Here is a 12086-nt window from a genome sequence, read left to right as displayed (position 1 = left end):
TGCCCCCACCCTCATGGTCCCCCTCCCGTGGCTCTGAAGGGGTAAAACCCCTTCAGCTACTTACCTTAATCCAGCGCTGGGCTCCCTCGGCACTGGTGACCTCTCCTCCCCCGTCCGACGTCAGCGGAGCCGAATGCACATTGCCGCGCACTAATTCAAAGTGTCCATAGGAAAGCATTTCTCAATGTGCAAAATGTGCCTCCAGTGTCGCAGATGCACCTCTAGTGGCTGTCCAGAAGACAGCCACTAGAGGCTGGATTAATCCCAAACGTAAGGGTTAAAACCTGAGGGACCTGGCATTCAGACCACTTCATTGAGCTGAAGTGGTCTGGGTGACTATAGTGTCCCTTTAAGGAAAAAAAAAATGTAAACATGATGTTTATTTGAAGACGTTTTTGACATATACAGAAAGAGAGAAATGGAAAACTTGAGGTATGGCAGGATCCAAGGTCACGATCAGCAGATAATCAATGCTACATAACATAATATAGGGGTAAACCTACTGACACTAAATAATATTGAGGTAAAAATTTAAGCCATGTACGGTAGCTAAAAACGCTGTGACAATAGCAGAGTCTGACAATTTTTCCAAAGCTCACATTTTCCTAAATTTAGCAATTTGTTGGTTAGTGCATAAAATCCCAACAGGTCCTATTGACATCACACCGCCCCCCCGTCCCCTCCTGAGCATGCGCAGCATATCACACTCATTTCTGGCATTCTTTCTCTTCAAGAAAACATGCAGCATTCTTGCCATCTGTACACATTGTGCCCTACGGAGAACCTATCCTTCGATCAGTGGGGTATTTATAGAAAAAACACAGATTGGAGCAGCTTCAAGTCTGACTGTATCTGCTCCAGAGTTAACGAGCCCGCAGGAAACCTGCATTCACAGCTGGGAAACCTCTCACCTTCTCTCCAGAAACATGCATATGCAGCAATACAGAAAAGATATTATATTTTGTATAGATACAAAAAAAAAAAATTAAAAAAAAATCTAATTATGGATCATTGGATGAAGAATAAGAATAATATTTGATTCATTGTATTTGATTTGTACAAGATGATGCTCTAGATTTCTTTTGATTCCAAAACGTGGTATCAAATAAATGAATATATACAACACACAGCCACCCCAGTAACAAGACACTGTGATCTTGACAAAGCTCAATTACTGAACCCAGTTTCTTGAGTTTTCACATCAAGGTGAATGTTCGTTAACAAGCACAAGAAATCAGTCTTCCTTGAATGGCAGCCACATGTTGCTTTCTTTGTCTGACAAGTGGCACGATGACGTGGGCATCAGGCCACAGACATCTCATTAATTTCACAAACCGCAAGGAACGGTTGTTAAAATAACCCACGCAGTGACCAATGAGAGATATAGATATATATATGGATAGATAGATATATATATATATATATATATATATATACACACACACACATACATATATACACACCCACAACTACGAAATCCTTGACTAACCAAGTTCATGTACAATAATGCTACATAAAACGTGTGTTTATATATTTTATATTACACACACTGTACAAAGTAAATGAGCATACTACAGATGTACACTGTTGCACAGAAAAGCAAAGTTCTTTACTTACTTTTACTTTGCCAACCAGAAGTACAAAATATATAGTTCCTAAATCGCATGGTTCTAAGACATGATGATACACTGTCTGTTTGAGATCCTACATGGAATGAAGAATTTACCTTTTCACTGCAATTTTATACTTTATTACGCCTGGCCATAAGGTCCCAATAAGCAGTGAAAAGGTGAGGTCTTTAGCCATCAACAGCACAAAAAGCCAACCATTCACAGCTTTGGACTTTGAAATGGTCTTAGGACAGAAACACTGTCGTCTTTGTACTCCTGGGAGAAAACGAAAACTCACCAAGTGCTCTTCTGATCTACTTAAATTACACTGTATGAAAACACAATGCGTTATCTTTGTCTGCCACCCAACGATGGCACTCCTCAGACTTCTATGACAGCCAAATGAAACACTGCTCAATAACATGACACTGGGCACACATCGAGCACTACGCCAGTAGCAATAATCGCGATCTGCCCCCTTGCACACATTTTCTGACATTGCACAGATTGTAGTACAGACCTGCTTACACACAGCCATCATTCCCCACACACTGCAAGGTTGGAGTGCATTGCTTTCACAATCCAGAAGGACTTGATATTGGACATAAAATGAAATGTACAATAAAAAATAAAAAGGGGCATCTCTATATTACCGAATGCCTACACAGACTCAGGGTTATAAGGGGTAACATACACTATACAGGGGATAGATAGAATATATATATACACACACACACACACATATACACACACACACACACACACACACAATGTCTTATTGCCTGTCTATGTAATGTTCCAGTGTGTGTGTGTGTGTGGTCGCAGCAGGCATGCAATCATCCCAAGATCTAACTTGCATCTTGGCAGAGCACTGGGCGCATGCAGAGTTATTTTTATTTGCGGGCTGCCTGATTTAGCATGTTACAAAAAGAAATGGCGTTCTTTTTATTGGCAATTCGAAATGACAAATGAGGCGTGAAATATCATCAGGACAGAGTTTAAAAAAAAAAAAAAGGAAATAATTTAAAGCAATGAAGCATCTTCTACCCTTTCTATCTCTTTAACCATTTCATTCCGTTATTCTAAGAGAGGAAAAAAAAAAAAAAAAAAGGAAGGATGATAGATACTGCATTTTCAACACAAGATATGGTTACCTCCTTAAATCTTAATTCCTGCTGAGACGCAAGTACTAACAAGTGAGCCGCACCAGCTACACTGAATACGAGCATCAATATTTCTGAGTGAAAACGTCAGAACGTACTCCTATAGATCATCCCTCAACATAAAGCTGAAATCCGTTCTCCTTACAGAACGACTTGTTCCAGAATTTCAACCCACTCATACGGCATCTTCCGTCCCACTATACCTTTTCTTGTATGAGAACAAAAACAACATCACGCCTTGATTCGGAGATGCTGCCCACTTTTGAAATTACAAACAGCTGCAAATATTTAGACTGTAGAGGGTTAAGTAGATCGTCATCACCAAGTAAATGTCACTTGCACCATACAGGATAGAGCATTAATTAGTGATGGGGGGGAACCGTCCCCCACCATGTTCCAAAAGACCCAATTCCTGCACTGTGTGTACAACAGAGAGTCATGAATAGCTGCATTGTTTTGTGCAGAAAAGGCAGCTACTGCACCCCTCCTCCTCCCCCTCCAACAACCCCCACTAATGTGTCCACCAAGAGCTCCCTCAAAGACTTCCTTGTTTCCTCCCATATATACCCCAAAATAGCAATCCCCTATGATACACTTGGGGACCCCATTATAAGTCAATGTAACCCTTTGTGGGGCAAACAACTCATCTGGGCCCTATGGATTCCCATGTCAAACTAAAACCATTAAATAAATTACACTTGCAGTAAAAAAAAAAAAAAAAAGAAGATCAACAGTGTTGCAAGATGGAGACATCCATCACCCTGTAAACAAGACCTCTTGAGCACTACTTCACAGGTTACTTGATAAAATAAGCAAATCTCTAAAAACAGCCCTAAATAGGGGGTGTGGGGAATCAAAATCTCTTGAAAATCAGTGAATTATTAGTCTATAAAATATATACCATGCTGGTCAAGATTAAAAACGAGAAATCTCAATGTATCCATCCTGGTAAAATATTTTATAAATAAATAAGATTTGACAGGTTTGTTTGTAGGCCAAACCATGTTAAAACAATCAGGCTACTTACTAAAGCATATAATTGTTTCCAGGAAGACTGGGGGACCACACAAATTCCCTTTTAGGTCACATACAGCAGAAGATAAACAGCCAACGCACGACTAAATATAAAGCTTTATATTTCACATAATGGTGGATATGACTTCATTGAATCATGATGTCATGTATGACCTGTTGAGTTTTCAAGTTAAAGGGGCACTATAGGCACCAGAACAACTATAGCTTAATGTTTTGGTTCGTATAGCCTGTTCCTGCAGGCTTTTAATGATATTCATTTGAATGGTGTTTGGTTTTGCAGAGACCATAACGTTGTTTAGTAAATATTACTAAACAATTAAATCAATTAATCTCAATGAGGACATGCTGATTGGCGCAGCATAGCGTTTTGCAGTGCGTGCGCAATAGGCTCCCAATGCTTTCCTATGGGAAAGAATTGGATTGGCTGAAATCATCAAATCTGATGATGTCAGCCAAGGAGACAGATCGGGGCAGGGCACAAGAAGCTCTGCACTGCACTTGAAAAAGCTAAAACGGTGGTTTTAGAACTATAGTGTCAGGAATATACTTTTGTTCCGAACACTATAGTGCCCCAATAAAAGGATAATAAAATAAAGCTAAGGTAAGTCATATTTTATCCACCAGCCATTAAGGTAGCCATTCTCTCCTATATCAAAGTGCATCACTGCCTTTTTTCAGCCAACTATCACTTGTCACTGAATACTAAAAATAAACATGTTCTAATTCTAAAGTTAAACCACCCTTCGCATATGATACAGAGTCTGTACTTTTGACATCACAGATTGTGTATAACCCATATTGGAACAAGCACAAACAATGATGAACATTGATATAAAACATTGGACCAAAGAAGGATTAGGGGGCCCATATGTCATTCTTCACATAGGGATGGTTTACAGGGTCAAACTAATTTGTTGATTTGTTGTTATTGGGGTCTTGTCTAACCAGTAGGTCCAAGTTGGCCACCTAGGGTTGCCTTATTGTTAAATTTTCTCTGCAGTAAACCCAATACCAACTGTTTCCTACAACAATAACAGACATCTAAGAAGCAAAACGTGAGTGATGTCCTGATACCATCAAAAGTGCCCACAAAAGGTAACCTGCGTAAAAAAAACAAAAAAAATTCAAGAGACATTGACACCAAGAACAACAACAACAACAACAAACAGTGATTTATACTCTCACTGCTGTATTTTTACAATTAATAAAACCTATTTTTTGGGGTGACCAACACATCCCTAATTTTGGGGTTGAATGTTCAAGGCTGCAAATTTTCATTTATATTTAAAATATTTCCAATAGGTTCCTTTCACTTGTAGAAAAAACTCATAATAGTATCCACTGGGGCAAAGGTTTCGAGCATGAAAGGGTTAGACCAATTGCAGTGACAGTTTTAGATAAGCATAGAAAATAAGATTGTCATATCTCCAAGAAAAACAACTCACTGAGCTTGGAAAACTGCCTATCAACACTCTTATTAAGAAAAGAATGGACAGAATTGTGTATAGATATCTATAAAAATTGGCACAGGATAGTGACATTTCCCCTGACTGTGCACAAGTGCATAAACAGATTTATGTTCACAGGGTGCTATGTGTGAAACTGTGACAGGCTTGCACAGGTACAATTAGTAGGCTGCCATTGGTCGTCCAACATACAAAACCAAGTGTCACATCTTCAAAAACAGCAAAGGATAATGAGAAGCATTATGCTGACATCAGTGGACTCGTCATCCTTCATTGTAACAAGTTCTGTTTTATATTTTATCCAACTACAAAACAAAAAGGTTCCACTGACCCGTAGTAAAGAATTTGTTCATTCAGACTTTTTGTTTATTAGAAATGAGTATCATATCTGCCTCTCATAAAAGTTTTTTTTTTTTTTTATTTGTACAAAGGTTGGCTTTGAATTCTTCCATTTGCCCAATCAACTGGCATCACACAACTTCTCTGTGACCATGCCATTCAACGAAAAGACTTACTGCCTCTACTCCACTTTTCATTTTCCACTTGCTCAATCAACAGGTATTCCTCCATGTCTCTGCTAGTCCACGTGAACTCCACGGTCAATTGAAGGACTTTAATTTACACATTCAAAAATACATGGGCACACACAGCACGCTTATTTGTTTGTCTGTTGCCATGATTTGTTTTTTACTGTATGCTTCACTAAACCACCCCAATGTTATCCAACGACTCATCTGGTTAAAACCCAGGGTGTCTTCCATCATTTGAATTTTGCAATGGTAATATCCTTCACTGGGGAACCAAAGTTACTTGACTCACTCACTTCCGCAATCATTCATCTTTATACACAACACAGGCTCATGTTTTATCTCAACATTTTCCCCCAATCCCTCACAACCAAGCAGTTCCTTCCATGAACTCACGATTCACACGTCAACTCGATATTTACTAAACTAAGTTATGGTCACTGCAAAACCAAAACACCATTCAATTAGTTCTCGCTCTCAAGTGTGATTTGTCCTCCGATACGCATTCTTAACAAGTCCTCTACCACCCAACACTTGTGTCTTATCCACCTCCAAAGTGGCATGAACTAAAATCTCAAAGATGGCTTATGGAGAAGAATATCTCAAAGTAAAATACAAACAAATGGTTTACACTGTAATTTTAAAAACATCTAAAGATTTTTTTAAATTTTTTTTATATGGGGGGGGGGGGTGGCGCACAGCATTTCTTCAAATACTATATTCACTAACAATAACCGTAAACTTGCAAATTATTGCATCCTTTTATGGATGGAAATAGTGGCATTGTTTCTGATCAACCCATTGAGGAGGTTATTATTAATGGGATTGCTCCTTTGGCAGAAGATCATAATGATTGACACATTGGTAGTGATTATTAGATCTTGAGTAAGTAGTATAACACCCCCACTATAAGAGATATGCAGGGGAACACTTTGGCACGAAGGGTTGGGGGTCAAACAGAGAGCATTTCTGAATGACGGGCATGGAGGATGGGAGTCTAGTATTTCCGTGTGTTTTTGTACTGTATATGCTAACACTGCCCTCTTGATTCGGAGCTGTGCCAGAACAGTTGCAGTGTAAATCTCTAGAAGGACAGGAACGACTCAGAAAGGCTTGTTCATTGGCAAAGAAAACTCCTATGGTGACGATTTGGGCCATTCTGGACAAAATCCTACCCAATATGAGATAGACTCCATCTTAAAACAAGCCCCACTTCTCACCCCAAACCAAGCAGGAGCATAGAATTATTCTGCTATTGCCTTCCCCAACACGCTGAATATTATATGCCAAGAGTATGGAATGAAGATGCTATGTGGTTATTAGCAGACAGGCATTGAATGCAGCTTGACTAGAATCTGCAGTAAATTTGATACAAAAACACACTCGCACACAACACAATTCGACAGCAAAAGAAAACTGGCATTTGCCAGGAGGGGATGAGATTTATCTCAGACATGAGCTAAAATTACATACAAAAACATCCCCTCAGACTGGAATTAAAGGATTGTAAATGAACAATAGTGAGCTTTAAATCTCCCATCCTGTTACCTCCCCCCCACCTCCATTCAGTCGTCTTTTACACTATGTGCCCTCAGGGAAAGAGGTGGAGGGGGTTGGGGGAGTGTCCGAGCAACAGTTTGGGAATATTCACAGTCAAACAAACAATCTGTGTGATAGGAGTAAATAGCAGTCCCTGCAGCAATCTGATCCAAGGGTAACGCTGCCATTCGTTTCTTCACACACACAATTTTTTTTTTATATATTTCCGTCATGTATCCTTAAGGGGTTAATATCACATGATTGAACCGTATGCTAATCAAAATAAACAAAGAAGAGGCCTAGGTAGGGAGTGAAAAATTTTGCAACATTATATACACACATTTCATGTGACATTCTATATCATACACTATATTATTATTATTATTGTATTATTTATATAGCGCCAAATTCCGTAGCGCTGTACAATGGGTGGACTAACATACATACACACTTATATCAATATTGCATTGTGTGATGTACTATATGGTTAATGAGGCAGCAGCAGGATGCATGAGCCTTTCTGAAGGATGTGTTTAAAAAAAAAAAAAAAAAATTATATTAAATTTACATTAGGATCCTAATTAGCCCAGGCAGTATTCGCTATGCGGCTCGAGTCTATATAAACATGTAACGGGATGAGAAGTATATTCTTGTAGCAATTAACCCAATAGCCACCAGAAATAAATAAACTGTAAATACAGCAGAGGTTGCTGAATGCAACGCAGCTGTGGGGATGAGGATGCAACAATACCATTCCTTTTTGTTTACCATAGCACAGGGGTGCCAGAGCTTAATCCTTTACATAAAGATCAGAGCCAAGCCACCCACCCCCCACCACTCATTGTACACAGTCAGTAGCCAGACAACTATACAGAACGATCTACCAGCTCAAACATTAAATCTTTACAAGCAGGACTCAGCTGCAACAAGTGGCAAATAGAATGCACGGGTTAAAGACAATTCAAGATTTCTCACTTTTTCACACTCTGACCCTCCTATTCTACCACTCCTCTCCCTCCTGTCCCCTCTTACCCTCCCCCTTCCCTTTTGTTCTTGTCCTTTCATCTTCTTCCCCTCTCATCTCCCTGATCCTTCCATCTCTCTTTCATGTGAAGTCTATCTGGCTGTCCTTGTTTGGCCCTTCACCCTCTTTCAGTCCTTGACGCTCACTAGTCCCGTCCCCCCACCCTACAGGTGACATGACCCCCATCCCCAAAATGCCATCCAACTCTTTGACTAAATCTCATCACAAATAACACACTTTCATTCGACGTCTCCAAGATTAGCTCTCCCACCTAATCCCATGTACAATTCTGACAATTAGTTTTTGCCCAACTCTCACTTTTCAGAACATATTTACCCCCAACTTACTAGTTTAAAAAAAAATGAACAACTCTCTGCACTCTTGTTTCCTTAATATGTCCCATTCTCTCATTGATGCTACCCATTTCCCCTTCAACCTTTATCTGAGCCCTGCTTCATCATTTTCCCTAAGATTTCGCTCGAGCTGTCTATCCCTGAGCCAAACACCACCTTCTGCATCACTCTTCAAGCCAGAACCCCTACTCTCTGTCTCCCTATTCTCCACCACTCCCAGGGGTGTCAACAAATAAATCGCCAAGAACCATGATCCAAAGAATAAATACAAAAAAAATCACTAACTCGAATGCACCATTTATATAAACGGAAGGACAATATTTTATGGAAGCCATTATCCCCCTCCAATCCCTAATCTGCAGTACTTTAACCCTTACACCTGCACACCCCATCTTAGGCATCTTCACCCCAAAAAACTACCTGCTCTGCATACTCTACACATTCGACATGCTCCCCTCTTCTGCTGGTTTCTCTTACCCTTATTATATGTATAGCTCATCCACCACCTAGTTCTATAACTCCATCAGCTATGTTACTCCAGCGCCATCACTGCACCGGTCTTAAAGTGTAGCAACAATTCCCCCACTTTCCCTTATCACCCCCCTTTTAATATATCACCCCCATCTAGAGATATCCTTAACGTGCCAGCCCAGGAGCAACACACACACCGATTCTTTCTCCCAGTGTCCACATATTCATGCCTTTATGTTGCTCCTTGCTATGTGGTACCCTCTAAACTTATTCCTGCGTCAGACTCCATCACCCCCAACGCCTTTCCATCACATTTCTCCCTGCGTTTCTCAATCTCTGTGTCGCACACTCTGCTTTATGTGTGTACTGCAGGCTGCTGAAGGTTTCTTCTCCTGCCATCTATTCTCAGGTTATGCTCCCTCTGGCTGCTGCTATTCCCTGCATCGCACTTTCTCCTGTTATTGCACACTTTCAGGGGTATTTACCAACAGGGGACATTTGCAGAATGGTAATTTTAGGACCAAAATTTCAGAATTTCAAACATTCACCAACTAAGCTACTGTTTCAAGCCAGCTGTTTTGTGCTATAATGTTAAATTCTCAACGTTTTACAGTTCAGAGAATAACCCTTTGTGTACCCCTTCTCCAACACTATGAACCCCCCTTTTCAGTCATTCCTTTCCAGCATTATTCCACACTGTTTATAGCTATCCCTTTATCTCATACTGTACCCCCTTATCCCCCGTTACTGCACACTGTACCCCATTATCCCCAGTTACTACACCCCCTCATCTTTTATCCCACTGTATGCACCTCTATTCTAAATCTGTGCCCACTCACCTCTCATCCCACACCGTACCCCTTCTCCTTTTTATCACACACTGTATTTCCTGTCTCCCTGCTATTCCTCTCACTGTGTTATCACCTCTTGTTATCCCTCAGTGTCTCACTCTCACTGATAATCTCCTTCCCTTGTTACAGATCACTTTTCATCCCCCTTTCACTGCCATTCCCTCCTGTGCAGTCTCCCACCTCTTCCCCTTCATTCAGAAATTCCTCCTTTCCTGTTATTTCCCCTTTCTGGATCCCCTCTCCCTGGATCCCAAATCTCACTTGATCCCCCTTTCCAAGGATCTCCTCCTCTCTCTCTAGACCCCCCCCTTACAGTTGATCTCCCTCTCTATGGATCCCCCCTTACCATGGATCTCCCTCTCTCTCTCTGTATCCCCCTCTTTCCCTGCTATAACTGCCTCTCTCCCTGTCTCAGCTATAACTGCCTTTTTCTATGAATCTCCCTGTCTCACTCTTTGGATCCCTGTCTCTGTGCTGTAACTGCCTGTCTCCCTGGATCTCTCTCAAGGATCCCCTTCTTTCTCCCTGGGTCCCCCCTATCTCATGGATCCCCTTCTCTCACTCTCTCTCTCTCCCTAGGTCCCCCCTTTCTCACAGATCCCCTTTTCTCTCTCTCCCTGGGTCCCCCCTTTTTCTCTCTCCCTGAGTCCCCCCTTTTTCTCTCTCCCTGGGTCCCCCCCTTTTTCTCTCTCCCTGAGTCCCCCTTTCTCCCATGGATCCCCCAGATCACACTCTCCCTGGGTCCCCCCCCATATCACACTCTCCCTGGGTCCCCCCCCATATCACACTCTCCCTGGGTCCCCCCCCATATCACACTCTCCCTGGGTCCCCCCCCATATCACACTCTCCCTGGGTCCCCCCCATATCACACTCTCCCTGGGTCCCCCCCATCTCCCATGAATCCCTCCATATCACACTCTCCCTGTGTCCCCCTCTTTCCCAGGGTCTCCACTTTCTCTCCCTGGATCCCCTCTCAATGTTATAACTGCCTGACTCCCCCTGGATCCTCCTCTCTCTCTCCCCCTGGATCCCCGGGTACCTTGCTGGAGCAGTCCTGCTCGGAAGCCGCTGATCAGGAGGAGGAGGCGGAGAACGAATCCAGGCTGACTCGCCATGTTCGGCACCTGCTTCACTCTGCAGCTTCTGCTGGCACTTAATCACATGCTAATCGTATGCTAAAACATGCAGAGGGGGCCGGCCGCCGCCGCCTGGCACGCCCACCTCCCAACGTCACCAAGGGGGCGGGTCTGTGACGTCAGCAATGCTCCTTGAACTGCTGGAACCACGTGCTGGATACAAAGTAGCAACAGGGAAGAGGGGGGAGACATGGGAAGACAGGGAAACCAGGAAGTAAAGGATCAGAGCGAAATAATATCATGTAATAAGATACAGGGGGGTCAGAGTGAAATAATATCATGTAATAAGATGCAGGGGGAACAGGGTGAAATAATATCATGTAATAAGATGCAGGGGGAACAGGGTGAAATAATATCATGTAATAAGATGCAGGGGGAACAGGGTGAAATAATATCATGTAATAAGATTAAGGGGGAACAGGGTGAAATAATATCATGTAATAAGATTAAGGGGGAACAGGGTGAAATAATATCATGTAATAAGATGCAGGGGGAACAGGGTGAAATAATATCATGTAATAAGATGCAGGGGGAACAGGGTGAAATAATATCATGTAATAAGATTAAGGGGGAACAGGATGAAATAATATCGTGTAATAGCAGGGGGAACAGGGTGAAATAATATCATGTAATAAGATTAAGGGGAAACAGGGTGAAATAATATCATGTAATAAGATGCAGGGGGAACAGGGTGAAATAATATCATGTAATAAGATTAAGGGGGAACAGGGTGAAATAATATCATGTAATAAGATGCAGGGGGAACAGGGTGAAATAATATCATGTAATAAGATTAAGGGGGAACAGGGTGAAATAATATCATGTAATACAAGGCAGGGGGAACAGGGTGAAATAATATCATGTAATAAGATTAAGGGGAAACAGGGTGAAATAATATCATGTAATACAAT

The 12086-nt window shown here is 41.6% G+C and overlaps 1 protein-coding gene across 4 annotated transcripts in view; it reads right to left on the bottom strand.

Moving 5' to 3' along the window:
- The window catches only part of CADM1 (cell adhesion molecule 1), a 230744-nt gene extending 219538 nt beyond the window's left edge, over positions 1–11206 (bottom strand). For all 4 annotated transcript variants that reach the window (XM_063436372.1, XM_063436373.1, XM_063436375.1 and 1 more), the window contains exon 1: positions 11079–11206. In XM_063436372.1, the coding sequence (XP_063292442.1) occupies positions 11079–11154 (76 nt within the window). In that variant the 5' untranslated portion in view covers positions 11155–11206. The remainder of the gene's footprint in view (positions 1–11078) is intronic.
- Positions 11207–12086: the final 880 nt, after the last annotated feature.

This window comes from Pelobates fuscus, chromosome 11 (genome assembly GCF_036172605.1).
Source record: "Pelobates fuscus isolate aPelFus1 chromosome 11, aPelFus1.pri, whole genome shotgun sequence".
In the NCBI taxonomy this organism is placed as follows: Eukaryota; Metazoa; Chordata; class Amphibia; order Anura; family Pelobatidae; genus Pelobates; species Pelobates fuscus.
Note: the sequence above shows the minus strand (reverse complement) of the source record. Positions and strands in the feature narration are given on the sequence as shown.